The sequence below is a fragment of the Octopus bimaculoides genome, chromosome 4, assembly GCF_046866305.1.
Source record: "Octopus bimaculoides isolate indiv1 chromosome 4, ASM4686630v1, whole genome shotgun sequence".
NCBI lineage: Eukaryota > Metazoa > Mollusca > Cephalopoda > Octopoda > Octopodidae > Octopus > Octopus bimaculoides.
The window spans coordinates 60,851,778-60,875,161 of NC_142931.1; the positions used below are offsets into that span (position 1 = coordinate 60,851,778).

At 33.8% G+C, this 23,384-nt stretch overlaps 1 protein-coding gene across 6 annotated transcripts in view; it reads left to right on the forward strand.

Moving 5' to 3' along the window:
• The window catches only part of LOC106877306 (all trans-polyprenyl-diphosphate synthase PDSS2), a 902,595-nt gene that overhangs the window by 398,611 nt on the left and 480,600 nt on the right, over positions 1-23,384 (forward strand). The window contains exon 7 of one of the 6 annotated variants that reach the window (XM_089350834.1): positions 23,160-23,300. The exons of the other annotated variants lie outside the window; for them this stretch is intronic. Within the exon in view, the coding sequence (XP_089206960.1) occupies positions 23,160-23,180 (21 nt within the window). The 3' untranslated portion in view covers positions 23,181-23,300. Of the gene's footprint in view, positions 1-23,159; positions 23,301-23,384 lie in introns of those variants that run through there. 6 annotated transcript variants of the gene reach the window in all.

Below are 23,384 nucleotides of genomic sequence, written 5' to 3' on the forward strand. Positions count from 1 at the left end.
TTATTTTCTTTTAATGCATTCTTATTTCCTTTCATTATTATTCTAGAAATTATTTTATTGTTTTTTGGCACTGTAAATTTGAAATATTTATTTGTATATCAAAACTGACTTTATGTGTCAGTAATGCAATATACCATTTATAGCTGTTGTGTAGATGTTTTGTCTTCTCGTTTCAGTTTTATCATAGTTTGAAGGAGACATTTTAAAGAGAACTTGAGTTAGTTGGTCAATTTAAATAATATACAAAAACATAGTTGTTGAAATATGTTTTGAATATCTGGCTTATATCAAATTGATCTCTTTTCTTATTGTTCTTGTTTATAGATATATTTCATGAGTGAATGTCATTGAATATTCTTTATGATGGTCATAGCACTAAATTAAACTTGGTAGAGAACCATAGCACCAATCATGCACACACACACACGCGCACACACGCACACATGCACACACGCACACACGCACACACACACACACACACACACACACACACACACACACACACACACACACACATTTTATAAACTAATCAACAAACACCCCTTTTTTTTTTATCACTACTGATACTAAAACAATAATTGTTTCATTATATTTTTATATTCTTTAAAATATTTAAGAGCTATAAAATAAGTATTCTTTGTTAGTAAAATGTTACAAAAACATGAGAGGAAAATCCCATAAAGACATGATTTTTTTAATGGCAAGAGCAAGGTCTGCTGTAGTGTTCTGAAGCATTTATATAAATTATGAACGTTCTTGAAAAATTCATGCATGCTACTCCTATAAATACTATTCTATAACTATGAATTTTATTCCCTTTCTTCACAACTGAAGTGCTGCCAATTCACATATCTGGGGAAGTATTGCTGCTCTAAGATCTAGCATCCTTGGTTGCATCCATCTTAAAACCCTATAGCTGACTGTTTAAATCACTTAATATCAACTCCCATAAGACCACCTATACTGTAAGTGATCAGGTTCAAATTAAAATCTTGCTAAAACTCTAATCTCTGTTGAACAACATCAGAATAATATAATAATATATATAATAGTGACAGTTTTTACACTAAGCTCTTAAAGAACTCTTGATTATTTTGAAAATTAACTGAAACAGTTAGGCATGTTACTAACTGTAACTGCTGTAACAGTCACTGTAACTGCTGATAAGGCAAAATGGCAGTCATTAGAGTGATGATTGCCTCTTTGCATTATGAGTTCAAATTCTGCTGATGTCAGCTTTGCCTTTCATCTTTTGGAGATTGATAAAGCACCAGCCTAGTACTGGGGTCGACACTTCTGTCTCCCCCCCTCTCTCTTTGTTTCTGTCTGTCTGCCTATCTGTTTCTTTGTCTCTTTCTTTCTTTCTTCTACTTTTTTTCTTTTTCTCAAAGAAATCAGCTGTGGCCAAATCTGAAAAGGGATGGGTTCTGACAGGTTTAAATGCTCAAGACAAAGTTGTATATCATGACAACATCATTACGATACTGTCATGAGGTGAATGTCCAAACCTATCATAAGCTTATGATAGAATCATAGAGATGTTGTTATGCATATGACATATCTTACACTAGAATTGTAAGCATACTGCTATGCACACAGCATGTGTTGTGATTGAATTGTAAGAATGCTCTCATATATATGGCATATTTTATAGAATAAGTGTAGCATCATGTGTACAGTATGTGTATCAGCTAGCAACCAGTAGTAAACAATTTCAATATTTTACCCCTTCACTCATCTACTGTTCTAACAGATTTTCGCTATGTGATTGCTCATTTGTTGAAGGACATTGTTGGGGAAATGTGTGAGATTAGATCTGGCCAATTTGAACATGAAACAAGTAAAAATATTTTGGCTTGATATGGTCGGTTTAAATGTTAAAGAGTTAAGACCAGATCAGCTGCTCCACTGAATCTAACTAATTCATTTTCAACTTATTACTGTTCTAACTGTAGATGATGGAAAATTCTAGCAGGTTCTGCTTTTCTGAACTAGCATTATGTGCATCACCTCTCCCCAGACACACTTGATGTATCTGCTTCTCCTCCTTTCATCCTCTATTCATTTTTTCATTCCCTTGTACTTCACCCAAATCTTCTTTCATAGAACTACAGCTCTGTACAGTTCATCCATATTTTTTTCCAACTCATCCAATTTAGAAAGGTATGTACTTTCCATAGCCACTGCTGGTCTTCAATAAGAAAATACATATTAAAAAAAAAACAAGGAGAAAAAGCAAAACCTTTATAAATTTGAAATGTTGCTCATGTGTGAGAAACTAATTTCCAATAATGGAAACATTGTGGCTTATTGATGATGGCTGAGAAGATTAAAACTGGTCTTTTGATAAGAGACTCGTGCAATTGTATCCCACCTCATGAATAAAGCAATGGAAATATGTACCTCTTCAAAATATTAACTTGGCAGCAAAAGAATGAATAATAATATTAAAAAAAAAAAAAATACACACAAAGAAAATGATTTAGTATTGGAGTTCTTAACTAATTGGAAAATTGACTTCTACTTTGGTCATTTATTATGACTAGATCAAATGGTGAACAGACTAGTGTGTAGACTACAGGAGAAAAGACTAGAAGAGACTAGCAATTATCCAATGATTTATAATGTCATTAAGTAATAATTTATTGTCATTAACAAGCTGGTCAAATTGGTTAATGAACCAAAATTTTCTCTTATTTTCCTGGAAAGAGTAAAAAATGAAAAAAAAGTTGATCATAAGAAAAAAAAAAGAATCTAACTTTAATGAGCTAACGAAGAAGCCATTATTTGGTTGGTTTGGCTTGCTAGAAATAGTAAAATCTCTCTTTCTCAAGTCACAATTTACCATATTAAATACAGCAAAGATGCATCAGATAATATGGTTTTACATAATACTAAAAAACAAAAAAAAAAGAATAAATTAGCCTTAATTGGAATGTTGACATTGGTCAACTTGATCAGAGATGACCAGGGGTAAATGATAATAACAACAATAATATACCACAATTTTATCTCTCTTATCCCTTGGTTTTCTTCTCTCTTCACACAACCTCTCCTAACTATCTGTCTTCAGGCTCACTTGTACTCTTGTAAGTCATATAGATTTTGATGAATTTCAATGGGCTATGCAAGAAACAGTGGGGCAACATTAGTTATGTATTATAATATTGAATTATGTATTATAATATTTATTTCTTTATTGTCCACAGAGGGCTAAACATAGAGGGGACAAACAAGGATACACAAAGGGATTAAGTCAATTACATTGACCCCTGTACATAACTGGTACTTATTTAATCGACCTTGGAAGGATGAAAAGCAAAGTTGACCTTAGTGGAATTTGAACTCAGAACATAATGACAGATGAAATACCGCTAGGCATTTTGCCCGGCATGCTAACGATTCTGCTAGCTTGCTGCCTTTATGTATTATAATATTGAAGCAACATTGGTGCAGTATTGATGCAACATTGCGGCAGCCCATGATGCAATATTTAGGGCAGTATTAGTGCAATATTTGGTGCAGGGGTAATACTGATGCAATATTGGCATAAAATTGATGCAATATTGGCATAAAATTGATGCAATATTTGTGCAACATTGATGCAATGTTTATGCCATATTAGTGCAACAGTGAGTGGAACATGGGGAAATCATTGATTCAACATTTCTACAACATTTGGAAAATATAAGTGCAACACTAGAACAATATTGGTTTGTTATTTGTGCAATGTTAATGTAACATCAATACAATATTAGTGCAATATTGAGACAATATTGGTATGATGTTTGATGTAGTATTGTTGCAACATTGGAGAAACCTTGGTGTAATATTGGTTTAACTTGAGAATAAAATAAGGATAACTTTGGGAAATCCTTGGTGCAATATTGAAGGAACACTGGGTCAATATTATTGTTTTATTCTTTTCAGTCATTTAATTGTGGCCATGCTGGAGCACCACCTAAAAGGATTTTAGTTGCAAAAATTGGCTCCAAGAGTTCTTTGTAAGCCTAGTATTTATTGTACTGATTTCTTTTACCAAACTGCTAAATTACTAAACACACCAGCATCAGTTGTCAAGTGATGGCAGGGGGCAAACATACTCACGCATGCACATACACATGCACACATGCACGCACAAACACACACACACACACATACGCATGCACACACACACACACACACACACACACACACACACACACACACACACAACGGGCTTGTTCCAGTTTCTGTCTAGCAGATCATTCACAAGGCTTTGGTCTGCCTGAGGCTATAGCATAAAACACTTGCCCAAAGTCCTGCGCAGTGGGACTGAACCTGGAACCATGTGGTTGGGAAGCAAGCTTTTTACCACACAGCCACTCCAGCACTTATTAGTTGAACATTTATGCAACTTATATACAATATTGGTGCAGCGTAGATAAAACATTGCTACTACATTTAGAGCAACATTAAATTAATACTAAGATAACACTGAGATGAGATTTGGTTTGATGTTTGTGCAAGATTGATGAAACATAAGTGCAATAATGGTGAAATATTTGTGGAATATTAGTGTAGCCTTCATGCAATGCTGGTGCAACATACGGATATATTTTCCAAAGTAAAATGTTTCTTTTAGATTCTTCTGGAAAAGTGAAAAAGAAAAAAAAAAAGAAAAAATAATGTTAGTCATTGATTATTAATATTTCCCCCTCACTGCATTTTTTTATCTTATTCTAACTTTTTAACATTCCATGCAATAAATATATTTTCATTCAGTCAACTTTTATTTTTTTCATGCTAGATGGCGTCTCAGAATAAATTTTAGTTTTAAATAATTCTCATTTCTTTTTTCCACTCTAATAAATAATACATTTCAGTATACTCACTTAGCAATTTGTTTGTTAACACTTCAATAAAGTTTTGACAAAGTTATATTTTAGCTGAGAAATCCCCAAAATGTCTACTGTTGTCCCTTCTGTAACTGATGCTAAAAAGAAATAATGATTTCTGAAAGAGACACCATATCCCTGCACATTGTAAGAGGCAGCTGGAAGGCTTAGTGTCAGGAAAGGCATCCAACTACAAAATATTGTCCCAAAAAGAATCTCATGATGATAGTCATGGGGCTTACAAGGCTAAATCCTGCTTTAGCAGGGGTGTAAATGGTCTCTAAAACCTCTTTGTTGTGGTTGTTGTGACACAGGAACAGGGCCACAAATTTTGTGTGAAGTAGATTAAATCAGCCTCAGTGCTTGATTTGTACTTTATTTTATTGACCCCATAAGAATGAAAAAAAAAAAAAATGCAAATGTTGGTAGGATTTGAACTCAGAACATAAAACAACATACCTAAATATCATAAAGTATTTGACCCAGTGTGCTAACAATTCTGCAGATCCACTGCTTTAGAGGGGAAAAATAATTTGTTCTAATATTGACACAAGGCCTGAGTGTTTGTGAAGAGGGGTTAGTTGATTACATCAACCACAGTGCTCAACTTGTACTTATTTTATCTACTCCAAAAAGATGAAAAGCCAAGTTGACTGCACCAGTATTTAAGACTGGGAAAATAATAATGATTTCTAACAGTGATAGGATGCCACAGATTTTTGTGAAGAGTATGAATGGTTAGGTCAAACTTAAACACTTAGCTAGTACTTTATTTCAGTGACCCAGTAAGGATGCAAGACACTGTGGAACTTGGCAGTGGAACTTAGTAGAGTGATTAAAATTATGTATGAAACATTCACCAACTACCACACTTGTAGTTGGGGTACCATAGTACAAATAGAAGTTTACATTTTCCTCTAATTATGCCTTGCTGATTTAAAAAACATTCTCATTGGACAGAATCATCAGTGTTAGACTAAGCATGAAAAAGATGAAATGATTATGGCTAAAATGCCTTCAGCAATAACAAATGTAAAGTAGAGAGTGAATCATGCTTGTGTCAGCTTAATAAAATATAGAAGAAAAGCTTTGAGTGCAGGCATTTAGAAATGCCGTACCATTCCTGTCAGTCACTGCCAGAGGGAAAAACAAACAATGATTGATTAATATCATTTTGTCTCACTGCATATTTGATTGCATTAAATACATTTCTACTGATTGTTAGCTCTTAATAGGGTTAAAAGTCAAATAAATTCTCAGTCTTATTAAACCTATAGAGTCTAATGATTATTCACATTTGTGAGCTATATTTTATTCTAACTGTTGAATTGTGTGATATCTTTAATGAGACATTATTTACATTATTTACATTTGACGGATATTCGTCCTCATCTTGTTTGTTGTTAACACAACGTTTTGGCTGATATACCCTCCAGCCTTCGTCAGGTGTCTTGGGGAAATTTCGAACCTGGGTTCTCATTCCTATCGAAATTTCCCCAAGACACCTGACGAAGGCTGGAGGGTATATCAGCCGAAACGTTGTGTTAACAACAAACAAGATGAGGACGAATATCCGTCAAATGTAAATAATGTAAATAATGTAAATAATTCCTCATCTCTTAAATATAGAACTGTATCTTTAATGAGGTTAGAATCTCTGGGAAAGGTCTGTTTTGTTGTGACTAATTTGTTTTCAACTTAATTCATAACATTACTAAATCAATACAGTTCCTTTATGATTGTCAGCTAGAAATATCAGTCAATTTTCTTCCAAATGGCACCCCAATATCTTAAAATGTGAAAAGACACATTGGATAATATAGGGTGTCCCAGAATTAATTATCTATTTCAATGAAATTGGGCAAATTTAAAAAAAAAACAAAAAAAAACTGACAGAATTTTGCATTTACTTATGATTCCAAAATAAATAGATTTATAAATTTTATTGAAAATTTTCAAAATGTGCTCTGTTTGTATTGCTACAAATTTCATATCTGTCTTTAATGTTACAAAGCACATTTTGAAGCATTTTAGGATTCATCTCCTGCACTACTAACTGAATGTGTTATTTAAGTTCATCTAAACTATTTGCTCCATCCTGGGGATGGGGGTAGAGAAAATGATTGCAACCAAATTGAAACTAAGCTGTTGTGGACAGATAAGCAAGATTCAATAGGAATGAAAACAAAATCATAAAAAGAATTCTAAAAATTATAAAATCATAAAAAAAATTTTAAATTTATACACTTTTTAACACATAGTCAACATGATAAACCTAAATAAAAGTGAGTTTTTAGAAAAATTGTTCAATTTCACTGAAGTAGATTGTTAATTCTGGGACACTCTGTATAGTGTTAGATATAACAGGGTTAAATAAAAGATAGGATGAGTATAGCTGGAATACGTTGGTCATCATAGGTTTGTCCAGTGATGGTTGAGCTCAGATTAAACAACAACTTATGTTAAACTAAGTTTAAGGATAAAATTAAACTGAGACGACCATATGCCTATTTATCATTCATTTGCTTGTTTGGTAGTAGATTGTTTCATTAAAAATTAATCCTGAGATATTCCCTAATATTCACAGCAGCAGTTACTGTGGTGAGGATCTTCTTCCATGCTCTCTGTTGTTTCCATAAAGAGTAGGTTACAATGTATGAAGTCTTATGCCTTCAATACTGGTCAGTTTGCTTTTACCTGTGACCCTTATTTAAGACCAGATCAGCAGCTCCACTAAACCTAATATTGTATCTAGCTGGATTTTCATTAATCACCATCATTGTCATTGTTTTTTAAAGTTCTTTTTACCATCTGGCATAGGTTAGACAAAATTTATTGAGTGCAGAATTTTCAATGACTTGATGCTTACACACACACACACACACACACACACACACACACACACACACATGCATGCACACACACATGCATGCATGCACACACACACACACACACACACACACACTCTCTCTCTCTCTCTCTCACTCACACACGCACACACACACACATACACCAACTTCATTTATGAGACATTGCTTAACACAAGGCTATGGTAGAAGACATATACCCAAAATTCCATGCTTTTACATCCATGTGCATGTCTGATTCACTAAAGAAATGTCTTTTGCAAAGCTCTGTCAGTGTGAAAAGGATCCCTAGCCTTATTTTTGAAAAGTGTATACAGAGTGGTCAGCAGTGTGTTTGGTTTGAATGAGTGAGTGGTCAGTGATATTTCTGACTTATGGACTTATTGTTCTCATTTAGATTAGAATATTGATACTGCAGATTTTAAAATGTATGCAGAATTATTTCAAAGTGAAAATTTCAATGAAGTCTTGTTTTCCAACTCACCAGATCTAAATTCTTATAAGTTTTGGATGTTAGGGTATCACTGAGGACAAAGCCAATGCACCACCATTATGCTGAAGTCCACTGTCAGGAAGGTATTCAGCTTTACAAACATTGATGAAACAAAGCGAGCAAATCATAGAAAAGACTGGTGTCCAGTGCTTACCCCTCTTGTTAGTATTACTGTTATTACCCAGGCCTCACACAAACAAAGAAGGCCTAAACTGAGGTACAAGGACAACCTGAAAAGTAGCCTTAAATGTTGTGGCATTGCTCCATACAAACTTGAAGCCTCTACTGCAAACAGATTAGTGTGGATGTCTCTCATTTCATGAGCAGCAGCTGCCTTCTCACTGCTTCAAGGAACAGATGTCACAGGGCAGCATCCACTTCCATCCAGACAACAGACTATTGTTGTGACACCTGTGGGTTCTTGTGTGTTTCCATCTTTGAACTGCAGAGTCACATGCATTCACATCACTGAGAACACAAACTTTGTCATCATCAGACACCAACAACTCAGGCCTCATTACCCTGGAACAGAACTATTTCAATCCAAACTTAAAAAAAAATAACCTTTTAATTCTGTCACTCTGTTGTAGTTGGCTGAGCTAATAGAGTATTAGAATTAAATTTCCCTTAATCCTGAGTTCAAATCCCACTAGGAATTACCTTCCTTTTTATCAATCCATTTAGTAAAATACGTTCCTGTTATGCACTGGTTTAGATATGGTTGATTTATATGTTTACAGAAACTGCAAACCTGTCTTTCATATTGATTTATGGTTTCATTACTGCCAAGTTCACTATTTACTTTAGGATTATTTTGAGACAGAGGTAGCTTATGTGTCTAGTGCCTTAACCATAAAGCTATAAATTTAAGCCAGCAGCAAGAATAGAAGCAGACATAGTTTTAGTAGTCAGTAGGTTGCTTTGCAAAATGTTTCTTCATTTTAGTAGATTACATTTGTGTCAGCAATGTTCCCAGCTTTTTATGTTCATCTAAACTAGTCATTGCTCTCTGTCAACATAGTCTTGCTGAAACTGCATCCAACTGTGATAACCTAGGACATTTTGTTGGAGTCATTCATACTGCACTTTATTGATTTTTTCAGCCTTAAGTTTTATTTGAGGATTTTATGATAATGGATCAAACTGCAAAATTTTTTCCAAGTTTTCCAAGTGAATTATCTCAAGGAAAAACTAATTAGTTTCTCAAGAATTTGCTTGGTGTCAAGCCAGTGCTACAGCATGGCCTTAGCCATGATAGCTAAAATAATCTGAAAAAAAAAGAAAAGAAATTAAATAACAACCTCCCAAGCTGTTCTTCTTTCTCTCTCTCTCTAAACATCAAAATGTTACATCTTTATGGTTAACTGTCATTTTTGTCTTATAATATAAAAGTCTCTTTTGCTTATATGGAGATGATAATTTTATAGTTGCATTTATTATGAAGCTGTTTCAGAACTTGGGATTACTGAAGGCGACATAAAATCACTATCAAGGTTAACTAGAATCTTTTGATGTTGTTGTTGTTGTTGCTCTGCCGAAAAGACCAGTTTTATTACTTTATGCTGAAAGTAACTTATGTATTATGCACATATAACATTTTATATGCTTTATTCATAAAAAATAAAAACAAAAAAAAAAGATATTTGAACATTTTTAAGATGGCACAAGAAAGATTGAAAGCTGGATCAGAAGATACTTTGAATATTATATTTATTTATTTTTCTTCTTTTTTACCCCGCCCCTGTTTTCTACTATATTTCTTATATTATTTAATCTATGAGAAACCGTTGACGATGAAAATAGATGCGTTTTGGGTCATTATTATCATTTTTAGTAGTTTTATTGAATTTTACTATTTTTGTCTTCATATATATATATATATATATATATATATATATATATATATATATATATATATACACACACACATACATACACAGACATATACCGACACACAGACCCCCTCCACATAAATGTGTGTATGTATGTGTGTGTGTGTGTGTGTGTGTGTATATATATATATATATATATATATATATATGTATACATATTTTGCTGCTCTAAGTTGAATGTGTATGTGCATGTGCATATGTGTGTATGTTTGCAAGAACATTGTCGTAAATTGAGGTTTCTTTTTTTTTTACTGTAATTTGAAAGTTGTGTGAGGTGCTTCCTGCATGAATTGACATATTTACAAGTCCGCCACATATCTGTATGCACATGCATGTATGTATGTGCACACCCACATTCGCATTGCAACATACATATCATACATTTAATGTCATACTATCTTTTTATCTTTGACTTGTTTCAGTCATTACTCTGTGGTCATGCTGGGGCACCACCTTGAAGAATTTTAGTCAAATGAATCGACCCCAGTACTTCTTTTTTTTTTCTAAGCCTGCTACTTATTCTATCAGTGTCTTTTGCTGAAATGCATGTGCACGCATGCACACAGATACACACTCACACATGATGGACTTCTTTCAGTTTCCATCTACCAAATCCACTTACAAGGCTTTGATTGGATTAAGGCTGTAGTGGAAGACACTTGCCTGAGGTGCCACACATGATGAGAAGAACTAGAACCATGTGGTTTGGAAACAAACTTCTTACCACACTGCCAGGCCAAGTGAAATCGTTGTCATGGCCTATGCTGATGATATGTAAAAGGCACCTGTGCCAGTGGCACGTACAAGGCACCCACTACACACTTGGAGTGGTTGGCATTTGGAAGGGCATCCAGCCAAAGAAACCAATCCAAATCAGACTTGAGCCTCGTACAACTCTCCCGACTCACCAGTTCTATCATAGTCAAACTGTCTAACTCATGTCAGCATGGGAAATGGACATTAAATGATGATGATGATATGTGTGTGTGTATGCATATATATATATATATATATACTCACAACAGAGCATGAGAAGGGTGGGGATATAGCTATATAGTTGTAGGCGGTTACATTATGTAGTTAGATAAACTGTCACACAAGATCTCAATATTTGCTTCCAAATATTCAGTCATGTATTCTATAATTTCTTTTGATCAATTCCTCTTGGTGTTGCTCCAAATTCATGGATGTAGATTGTAAATTCTCTTAGCTAACCTGTATAAACTGGCTTCATGATCTAAATGGAAATCGTTGTAAAACTCCAGTGGAAAATTGTCCAAATAAATTTAATTTTTCCCTTTGATAATACAGAATATGACACTCTTTAGTCACCATGATATGATTTGTTGTTTGTTTCTGTTTGTGCCTGTCTGTGCCTGTTTGTGAAATTGTTCATCTCTACCTGTAGTGTATGTAATATGCGTGCGCATTACATGTGTGTGTGTGTGTGTGTGTGTGTGTGTGTGTGTGTGATTAGATGCAGAACAGTTGTTGTTTTGATGGTGGTGACCTGATATGAGCATAGCTGTATTGGTAGAACCAGCACATACATAGGCAGCACACATGCACACACAGAGCAATATATATATATATGTCTATATATATATATATATATATATATATATGTATGTATGTATGTATGTATGTATGTATGTATGTGTGTGTGTGTGTGTGTGTGTGTGTGTGTATGTGTGTGTGCAGCACCTTGTGCTATTGTCTTCTACTACAGCCTTGGGCTAACCAAAGCCTTCTGAGTAAATTTGGTAGGTGGAAGTTCCGCCATGTGTATACATGTGTGTGAAAGTGCTTTTGAAGGTTACATTCACACACTCATATATGTATTAATGTGTATGTGTATTTTTGCTGGTTCTAGTTATATATATATATATATATATATATATATATATATATATATATATATATATATATATATATATATATATATGCACACACAAACTCCATGAGGTGTGCTGTAAGGTGCAACATGTTCCAAAAGCCTTTGACTTTTTCTATCCAAAGGGTTTTTCAACTCTATATTTATTTACATGCTATTATGTTTGATTTTCTGTGCACTTCAAGACATTAAAAAAGGAATTATATATATTTCTATATATTTTTATGTATTCCTATCCATCTTGTAATTCCTTTTATAACACACTTTATATTGAATGAATGAGCTCTTGTGGCAAATAGAAAGAAATTGTCATTATCATCATTATTGTTATCATTATTGTCATCATCATCATCATCATCATCATCATTATTATTATCATCATCATCATCATCATCATTATTATTATTATTATTATCATCATGATCATCATCATTATCATTGTCATCTTTATCATTATTGCTGTTATTAATTTCTATATAAGGAGAAAGAAAATTGTGTGGATATAATTGATTTCTCAAACGTTATTGATTACCAAACATGAAGTTTAATTATCAAAATGTACCATACTCTTGAATTTCTCTTCTTGAAATATTTTCAAGTACTTCACAAAAGTAATAGGCAAATATTTAAAAATATTTTCACTTTCTTCTTAATATTTTGTTGTGTGTTTTTGTTTTTTTTGTTTTAAAGTTTAGAATGTTAATATACAATTCTGCTCAGCTCCAACTGTTTTGTTTTTGTCAATAAATCAGATATTTATTGACTGTTTTTCATGGTATTATTATTGTTGTTGTTGTTATTTTAATTTTTATGTGGTCTGTGCAATTCTACGTAAAGGTCAAATGATTATCTCCAATAGCTTTATCATTTAAGAAATCTAATGTCAAAAGTATTTTTGCCATATTCAAGCGTCAGGAAATCTGTAAATATTGACTGGATTATGTCTAAATTATTGTGCAGGATAAATTTCTAACCACAAGTGTTACTATTATTCAGCTGTTATAGATCAGCTGCTGCATAATTTCCAGAAGGAATTGGTATTGTACATTTCTGAGTAAATGTACTTCTTTGCCTCTTATAATTTTTGCTTTTGCCTTTTATAATTCTTATGGATTTGCGTAACAAAACAATTTCAATATAGCTTTGAAAAATATATTACTGGAATGTGTTATCAGAAAGTTTATGAACTGCTGTGCTTGCACTGCTCATTGGAATTGTACATGCAACTGATGAGCATTGGTAACTTCCCTAGTTACTTAGTCTATAAATAGGCTTCATACGAGCTATGAGTTCAGTTATTTACACAAAGTTTTATAACATTGTGTTAAAATAGATCTGTGATTTGTACAATGGGTATATAAGATTTTCACAAAGTCCAGTTCGTCTGCTACCAAGACCCTTGAAATAGTTCTTAGAGTTTTGGAGAAATTTCCTTAGATCGAAGAGAGGTTTTTGAGTAATATGCATATTTCAAGATTAATAACTCTGAACCAAGACAGGCTCAGGGTGATTATGACTACCAAAATGTCAGAAGATATGGATAAAAATTTATGAAGTCACTCTTGAAGACTGTTGTCAGACAATCCATCAGCTACTTCATATGATTAGAATTAATTATGGTGATTGCCAGGATATTCATACAGAAGACCTGAACATGCATCACATTGCTGTGAAATTCGTTTCTCTGTGCTTAACTGACAAATCCCTCTGGGACTTTGCTGTGCTTTGCAAAGTGCACTTAAAACTGAAGAAACACTACTTTGGGATGAGGATGAAACTTAAAAACAGTGACAGACAGTATTAGATGACCTTCAGAGTCAGAATTTCAATGATACTTTTGTTGCAATGAAAATACACTGGGATTGCTGTATGCTGCAAAGAGGACTAAATTAAAGAGGATGGTGTCAAAATATAAAGAATACGTATAAGGCATTATTTATTGGAATACTGGTGTACATTTTAAAAACCCTTTAGAATTCAAATTTCTTTGTCAAATGTATTGCCTATTTATTTACATTGTTTTGAATTAATCATGCATTATCTTGTAGCTTCAAGATTTTGATAATGTGTTTGTATATATTTAGAATGTCATTGTAGAGCAAGTATGAAATGTTGGGTCTGGTCAGTTTTAGCATAGGACACATAGAATATTTGGGCCAGTCATGCCCAATTTAAATTCCAAAGGGTTGATTGTGGTCTGGAGATTTCCTGATACTACCTCATAATGTTGAGTTGGAAAAATAGATCTTCATAATATAACGCTGAATGTTTGCCTTTGGATTACATTTCTGAACTTGAATGGTTATTCTCATCAATATTGACATGCTATGTCTGTCTGTCTTCTCTCCAATCATCTTCAGGTGGGTGATATTCCCTGAAATTGACTAAATGTTGGAGGATGTTGTTTTAAGAACAATTGATGTACTTTTTTCTTTTTGTCTTTTAGAATTCTTATAGATTAACATATACAGACATCTTTAAAATGCTACCACCGCAAATAAAAATAATTGATATGATCATTGATAAGTTATGAAACTGGATATCTTTTATCTTTTACTTGTTTCAGTCATTAGACTGTGGCCTTGCTGGGGCACTACCTTGAAGAATTTTAGTCAAATGAATGAACCGCAGTACATTTTTTTAAAGCCTGGTACTTATTTTATTGATCCCTTTTGTCAAACCACTAAGTTACAGGTATGTAAACACATCAACACTGGTTGTCAAGCAGTGGTGGACACACACACACACACACACGCACAACAGGCTACTTTTCAGTTTCTGTCTACCAAATCCACTCACAAGGCTTTTATCATCATGGGGCTATAGTAGAAGACACTTGGCCAAGGTGTCATCCAGTGGGACTGAACCCAGAACCATGTGGATGGAAGCCAGCTTGCAAATGCTCCAAAAGGGTGCTTTTGTCTGCTCAAATCACCACATGTCTGACACTTTACTGTATTTGTATTTAGTAAGCACAATTTTCTCCTTAAGCCTTATTGCTGTTGTTCTAAAATGTGACATTGGTTCTGGTTTTAGAACAGCAAGTCCAGTTGTTAAATTAAGTTTCCAGGTTCATTTCCTGTCACAGACATATATATATGTAAATCAACATTGTAAATGAACAGACAACAGAGCCCCCATGTTGTCACTTAATTTACCAGAAATGTCTACCAGGTCCTCCTGGTATCCAATTCTCTCTAAACATCTTAAAAAACAAAAAGAAACAAAAACACAACAAAGCAAAACAAAACAAAAACACAAGGGTCACATTGCATAAAATAGTCCTAGATACACTGTTCCTGAGAATGAAAACAGTGCAATTCTTCAGTTCTTTGGTTTTGCTTTAGCTATCATAACTTCTTGAGAGTAAAAAATAAAAATAATGTCTTTTTGAGAGTGTATGAATGATTAGATCTTGTCTGAACCATGTCCTACCAAGTATGGTCAAATGTACCCCCTTCTCATCTTCTTCACCCTTCTCTTCTTTCAATTTTTTTGGCATCAAACCTTTCCTATTCTTCATCTGCGTTCTTTATATATTTGTCTCCAAACCTGGGACCAAATGTAATATATTACACATAGTAGAAGGGCATAGGAAGTGAAAAAAAAGAAGACTTGACAAATTCTTACTTTCTTTTCTCTCTTTCTTTTTCCTTTTCCTGCTCTCTTTTTAAAAATCTTTTTTGTTTTTCTTTTTTGCGTCCATTCCAACCACCTCCCAATTTTTCATTCCTGATGTTTTCTGAAGTCTCGGAAATTTATCCTGTTTAGGAAGTGAAGTGAAAAAAAAAAAAAAAAAAAAAAAATTAAAGTCAAACATTGACGTTTGGTGTTTGTTATCTATAATATTGAGAAAATAATCAATACTTGCAAGATATATTTGAATTGATAACATATATATGTGTGTATATATATATATATATATATATATATATATATATATATAGATACGTGTATATGAATGTATGTGTGTGTCTATGTGTGTATATATATATATATATATATATATATATAGATACGTGTATATGAATGTATGTGTGTGTCTATGTGTATATATATATATATATATATATATATATATATATATGCATACACATGCACACATATATACACACACACACACACACACATACAGACACAGACATACATAGTTTTGCATTTAACAGCATTGAAGTAAAGATACCATTTTACGTTTTTAAAACTTTTAATTTGTCTTTTTTTGTTTTTGTTACTTTTAGGTTGTGTAAGTAGGGGTGGGCCATCGTGTGACAACTGTTTATCACTATTGTTTTATAGGACATTTCATTTTTTTTTTTGGTTTTTGTTTGTAAAAAATGGAAACACTTTTTTTCTTTTGCTAAGATACCATGGAACTCAATTCAAACAGCATATGTTTTCAATTCATTTAATTTTTTTTTGTTTTTAAACTTATTCTCCTCCCCCTCTACCACCGCCACCTCTATCTTCCCCAACCTCAACATTCAAATGCATTCAAAGACAAACTTGAATGTTTAGAATCGTAAATACGATAATTTTTTTTTTCAACTCCTAGGAGAGGTCATTTGTTTATTACAAAGTAAATTTTATTCTAAAGTGTATTATATCATTATCAACATTATCAGTGTTGTCATCATCATCATCATCAGCCACCATCACCACTACATACACTTGCGTATGGTGTATATATTACACTGGTCTTTTTAAAGTATTTCCTCACAGGTGTATACCTAAGCATATGTGCATATGCAAATTCATAGATTTGTGTTTTCATTTGTGTGGATAGTGTAGCTTTTGGTTGGGGGATGGGGTGAACTCTATTGTTTATGTAAACAATAACCAATTTGATAACAGGGAAGTTCACTCACAGCAAAAGGTATGTGATTGTATTTGTGTGTACATTGTATGTGGGTGTATATATTTGTGTGTGTGGTACAAAAATTATATAAAAACATTTTTTAAAATTATACATAACACAAAGGCAAGGTGAAAAATACAGAGTATAATTAGGTTTATGCTCAGAAAAAAAAATAGAAGGAAAAGTTTTTAGATTTTAAGCATATGCTCTTCTCTAGAAAGAATAGATGAAGGGAGAAAAAATGGAGAAAGAAAAGAACACACTCACACACACATACACAGAGACACTTCATTTACACTAGGAAATGGGTAAGTTGGGCAATTGTAAATACCAAAACCTTTCTTGGTGAAGAATGCTATAGATTAGGGGCTAGTTACTCTAGTGTCAGGGCTAGGAAGACTCTGAGACAGAAGACAATGCAGAGACAGAAAACCTAATCTGCAGTTGGTAATAGGTTTAGGGATTTGAGAAATTCTAACTGATGCATATGAATCTAAGGAAAAAGAGTTAGATACTTATAACATGAATTGCAACTGGGAGATCCTATGAGATAGCTTGCGGATAGTTCCAGATCAGACATGTGACTGATGCAAAGTCTCAATCAAACCAAAGATGACATGGCATCGAAAGGACATGGTAGAGAGAGAGAGAGAGCTGTAAAAGCTCAGAGACAGGCTTGGCATGAAAAAAGCTAGTAGCAGAGAACATTATAAAGTAGCTACAATGGTATTTTGGTGTTAGGCTCACCTGGTTAAAGGAGAAGCAGAAAGAAAGAGTTTTGTAAATATTCTTCCTCATGTGGTCCAAGGGCAGGAGGTGTTCAGGGTTGATTGTGCAACAGAATGTTAGAGAGAAGTGAGACAACTGGGGTTATTCAACAAAAAACTTTGTTTATTAATTGTCTATTTTTGTTCATCCAATCATGTGGTATAATTCTATCAGGTGACATTTTCCTACTCATACTTCATTTATCATTTTAGCTTATGCCTATTCATCCAATTGGGTGACACTTCATTGACTCTAACAGGTAATATATTTTATACATTGGCTCATTTCATGAATTTATTCTTTTTCACCTTGGGACTCTTGTCTTGAGTGTAGTCTTATTCATTTCCATCATGAACGATTGGAATTACAGTTTACCATTTTATATCTCATTTTGGGAATTATTGCAATATTTTTTGTTTGTTATTAACATCATTATCTGGGTACAATATCATTATTTGTTCCTACATTATATCTAGAACTGAGGCATCAGTGGGGAGAATTCTATCCAAAATAATGAAGGCATACTTGCTATTATTGTCAATAGCAAGAAAGAGGCACGGAGGTGTTGGTATGATTGGCTTTTAAACATGAAGATTTCATAGGATAAGGGAAGGGCTCTATTATATTGACCAAACAAGGGAATCAGCAATTCTGGTTGATGGTAGTGTGGTTGATAAGGTGATGAAAGACATGAAGGTAGAGAAAGATGCTGAACACTTTATTGACTCTGTCAGGTGATATATTTTATACATTGACTCATTTTATGGATTTATTCTTTTTCGCCTTGGGACTCTTATCTTGCGTACACTCTTATTCATTTCTGTTGTGGACAATTGGAATTACAGTTTACTATTTTATATCTCATTTTGGGAATTATTATTGAGATGTTCAAAATATCTGATTAAGAAAGAACACATGATTATCACCCACATAGTAAATAAAATATTGCAGGAAGGTAGCATACATGATGATTGGTATAGTAACATCATTGCAAGCTGCTATAAGAGCAGAGGAGAAATCTTACAGAGAGAGAATTACTGAGATATTAAAATGTTGGGCCAGCCATGGCCCAAGGTGATGGAGAAAGTTAAGGCACAATTGATCAGAAAGAGAGTTATAACAGATGAAATGTAGTTTGGCTTTGTGCCCAACAGAGGTACCACAGATGCAATCTTCCTAGTGAGACAACTGCTGAAGACATTATTGGCTAAGAGCAAACCACTATACTTAGCATTTGTTGACCTGGATAAGGTCTTTGACCAGTTGCCACACCTTGTAATCTGGTGGTCACTATGGAAATTAGGCATAGAGGAACAGATTTTGAGGGTTATACAAGCTATTTATATAGACACAGTAAATAAAATGAGACTCAAAAATAATTTCAATGATGAATTTAGTGTGAGGGTAGATTCCATCAACACTCAGTTCTCAGTCCTCTCCTGTTTCATATAATCACACAGGCCATTGCAAAGGAGTTTAAGATTGGCTGTCAGTTGGAACTCCTATAAGCTGATTATCTAGATATTACAGCTGAATCTAAAGTGGAAGGAATTTCAGGCATGGAAGCCAAATTTAAAGTCGAGAAGCTGCAAGGCATGATCCTGGCATCACCAGAAATGATATGCAGATAATGGTTGGATGCCTTTCCTGTTGCCAACTTTTTCAGTTACCTCTTATAACTTGTGGAGATGTGGTGGTGTACATATTCTAAAACTGTAATACACATAATATATATTTCTGTGTGTGTGTGTGTGTGTGTGTGTGTGTTTGTGTGTGTGTGTGTGTGTGTGAGAGCATGTGCATACACACACAGAGAACAGACTACTGTACAATTTGTCTTATTTTATGAAATTCTACTTACAAGGTATTGGTCAACCTGAAACTTTAGCAAAAGAGACATACTAAAGATGCTGCATAGCAGGATTGAACTTGCAACCATATGGTTGCAAAGAGATTGTCTTAACCTCACAGCCACAACAAAAACTTGTGTTATTCAGTTGAAAAATAATAGAATGGCTTTGTGATACGAAGGGGACATCAGGCAAGCTAGAAAAATCACTGACTTCTGGAACCAATGAAAATGTCCAAATGGAAATATATTGTATAATGTCAAAGTTTAAAAAATATATATCATTCAAATGTCATAAAGATCAATAAATTTCTATCAAAAAGATTCATTGGTGATTCATATATCAGATTTAAAATTATTTCTGTCATCAGTAGTAAAAAGTGCTAAAAAAATGCTTGAGAGATTCAATTGGGTTTAGGAGCTTATTAATCATAGCTGTTGATGTGTATTTAAACCTTTATCCTTCAAGTCAGCCAAATCTGAACATCATAAAGACAGTGCTGTTTGTTCAAAGTGGCTAACAACCTTGTTGACATATATCTTATTTTTGCTTTTTAATGGTGCCAGTAAAAGCTACTTTTAACTTATAAAAGAAAGTTGTAGGCTTTTGTTTCATAATTTCTATATATATATACACCAACATGTCTGATGTTGTGAAGGTTAAAGTATGAAGAATCATGTCTACTTAAAGTACAAAACATGTACATGTGTGTGTGTGTGTGTGTGTGCATGTGTGTGGACACACATGTATGTATAAATACATGCATGTGTACACACAGACACATAAATTGTGTGTGTGTATGTATGTGCGATAATTTCATTAGTGATTCTGGCATTTCACCATGTGTAGCTTATTCAAACAGTTTGAATAAAGCTGTACATGGAGACATTTCGAACTTCCTGTCAATAGAATTGTTGTATATGTGTGTGTGTGTGTATGTGTGTGCGTGTGTGTGTGTGTGTGTGTGTGTATATATCTCATCATCATCATCATCGTTTAACGTCCGCTTTCCATGCTAGCATGGGTTGGACGATTTGACTGAGGACTGGTGCAACCGGATGGCTACACCAGGCTCCAATCTAATTTGGCAGAGTTTCTACAGCTGGATTCCCTTCCTAACGCCAACCACTCAGAGAGTGTAGTGGGTGCTTTTACGTGTCACCCGCACGAAAACGGCCACGCTCGAAATGGTGTCTTTTATGTGCCACCCGCACAAGCCAGTCCAGGGGCACTGGCAACGATCTCACTCTAAAATCCTACGGGAGCCAGTCAGGTGGTACTGGCAACGGCCACGCTCAAAATGGTGCATCTCATGTGCCATATATATATATATATTTGTGTATGTGCGTGTGTGTGTATATACACATACATACACATGTGTGTATATATATATATATATATGTATGTGTATATATATGTACACACATATGCGATCATACAAACTCATATACACACCCACACATTCATGAATACTCTTACACACATAGCATTTCACATTTTAAAATAGTCCTAAATTTTCAAATTTCCATGCTTGTAAGAGCCAGACAGAATTTGTTGAGGTAGATTTTCTATGGCTGGACGCACTTCATGTCACCAATGCTCACATTTCCAAACAAGGTATCTTTTCCCATGATCTAATATATTTCCATCACAGACTGGAAATGAACAACACCAGTTGTATGATGGTGAAGATCATTTACAACTATTGTGCAATAATGAAGAGAAGACACAAACAAGCACTCGCAAACACACACACACGCGCATACCCAAATATACACACACATATATACCTACACAAAAATACACACATATGTGTGTGTATGTTTGTTTATACATCTTTTTTATCTTTTATCTTTTGTGTGTGTTTATATATCTTTTTTATCTTTTATCTTTTACTAGTTTCAATCATCAGACTGTGACCATGTTGAGGTACCTTCTTGAAGGGTTTAGTCAAACAAATAGCATTTGTATTTTTTTAAAGTTTGGTACTTATCGTATTGGTCTCCTTTTGTTGAACTGTAAAGTTACATGGATGCCAATAAACCAATACTGGTCTTCAAGTGGTGGTGGGGTATAAACTCAAACACAAAGATACACACACATAAATGTATATACATGTATACAACTGGCTTTTTTCAGTTTCCACCTATCAAATCCACTTACAAAGCTTTGGTCAACCTGGGGCTATAGTAGATGACACTATCTAATCTAGCCTTCCTTCATATTATGGACTCTTCTAAAACTTCATATTATATATAGCGTTGTAATGCACTTTAGCCTGCAGCTATAACTTTAACATCATCTTCTTGAAGAGAATGGTCTGATTAAACATTCGGTTTTTAAAAATCATCTAACCTACCATTTCTTTTAAAGTTTTAACCTTGGGAATCTATTAACTCTGATGAGAGAAATATAGAGAAATGCTATGGTTAGAGTTAGCTCGCCCATAGCAACCTATATCTTTTCGAAACGGCTGTAAGATTTTATACATGAATTTTATACATGTTTTAGATTCCTTATGAATCATTTTGCTTTCGGTTTTTTATCTTCCTCTTCATTGAATCAAATTTGAACATTTGGACTTTGCAGGTACATTTATGGACTCATATTTTTATATATTTATGTTTATGAATTTTTATGTGTTTATAAATTTTTATATGTCTATGAATTTTCATATATTTATAATTTTTTGTGTAGATGTATGTATTTATAAATTCATAGAAATTTTATACATCATATAGATTAATGCATCTATGTATGTATATTATACACCATGGTGAATTTCATTGATATGGATTGAATGAATATATACATCAACCTTTGAATTTGTCTTCTCTCCTTCTTAATTTTATATTCCTGAATCTCTGTCAGAGCGCTAATTGGCTGAGCCGTATAAAATGGATATCTATATCACTCATTTCTTCATTGTTCTACAGTTGCTCGAGGTCAGCACTTCCTACAGCATCACCTTATGGAGAAACAATTCCATGATTTTCGAATGTTGGCCCTCATGAGGGCAATAAAATGTGACCTTTGGTGATATGGCATGCTTAAGAAGACCCATCAAGCCAGGTGAAATTGTAGTCATGGTTGATGCCAGTGTCATGTAACTGGCATCCATGCCAGTGATATATAGAAAGCACACATTACAGTCTTGGAGTGGTTAGCATTAGGAAGGGCATTCAACCATAGAAACAATGCCAAATCAGATTGGAATCTGGTGTAGCCCTCTGGCTTATCAATTTCAGTTAACCATCTAAGCCATGCCAGCATGGAAAGCAGATGCTAAATGATGATGGTGATGATGATGATGATGATATACACATATATGCAATGACCTTTCAGTTTCTGTCTACCAAATTCTCTCACAAGTCATTGATCTGCCCAGGGCTATCATAGAAGACACTTGCTCAATGTACCACCCGTTCATTGGAACTATATCCAAAACTATGTGGCTCAGAAGCAGACTGCTGAACCGCATAGCCATTCTTGCACCCCTGTACTTGAAAATCAATCCAGTCTTTTAAAATTCTTCTATTTGTCCCTTCTTCTGATATCTTAAAGTAATTACTTTTCCAAAGCTGTAAAGACGGCGATACTGTGTTTAGTAGCAGCTTAGAGGTCTTGGTAGAGTTTTAAGATTTGGTCTTTAATTTCTTACAGAAACAAACTCAGCGGATTTGATGCAAAATATGAAATTTCAAGTGTATTCCAGTGCAATTATTTGTCTAGCTTCTCCATTCAACTTAATCCACTTTTCTGCATAAATGATGCTAAGACAAACTAAGCTATTAGAATCACAATAAAACACAACCAAATTGGCGAAAAAAAAAAAGAATTTAAATAGAAATAAAAGTTTGCATTTCTTCAGTTCTTGTGGAATAAATA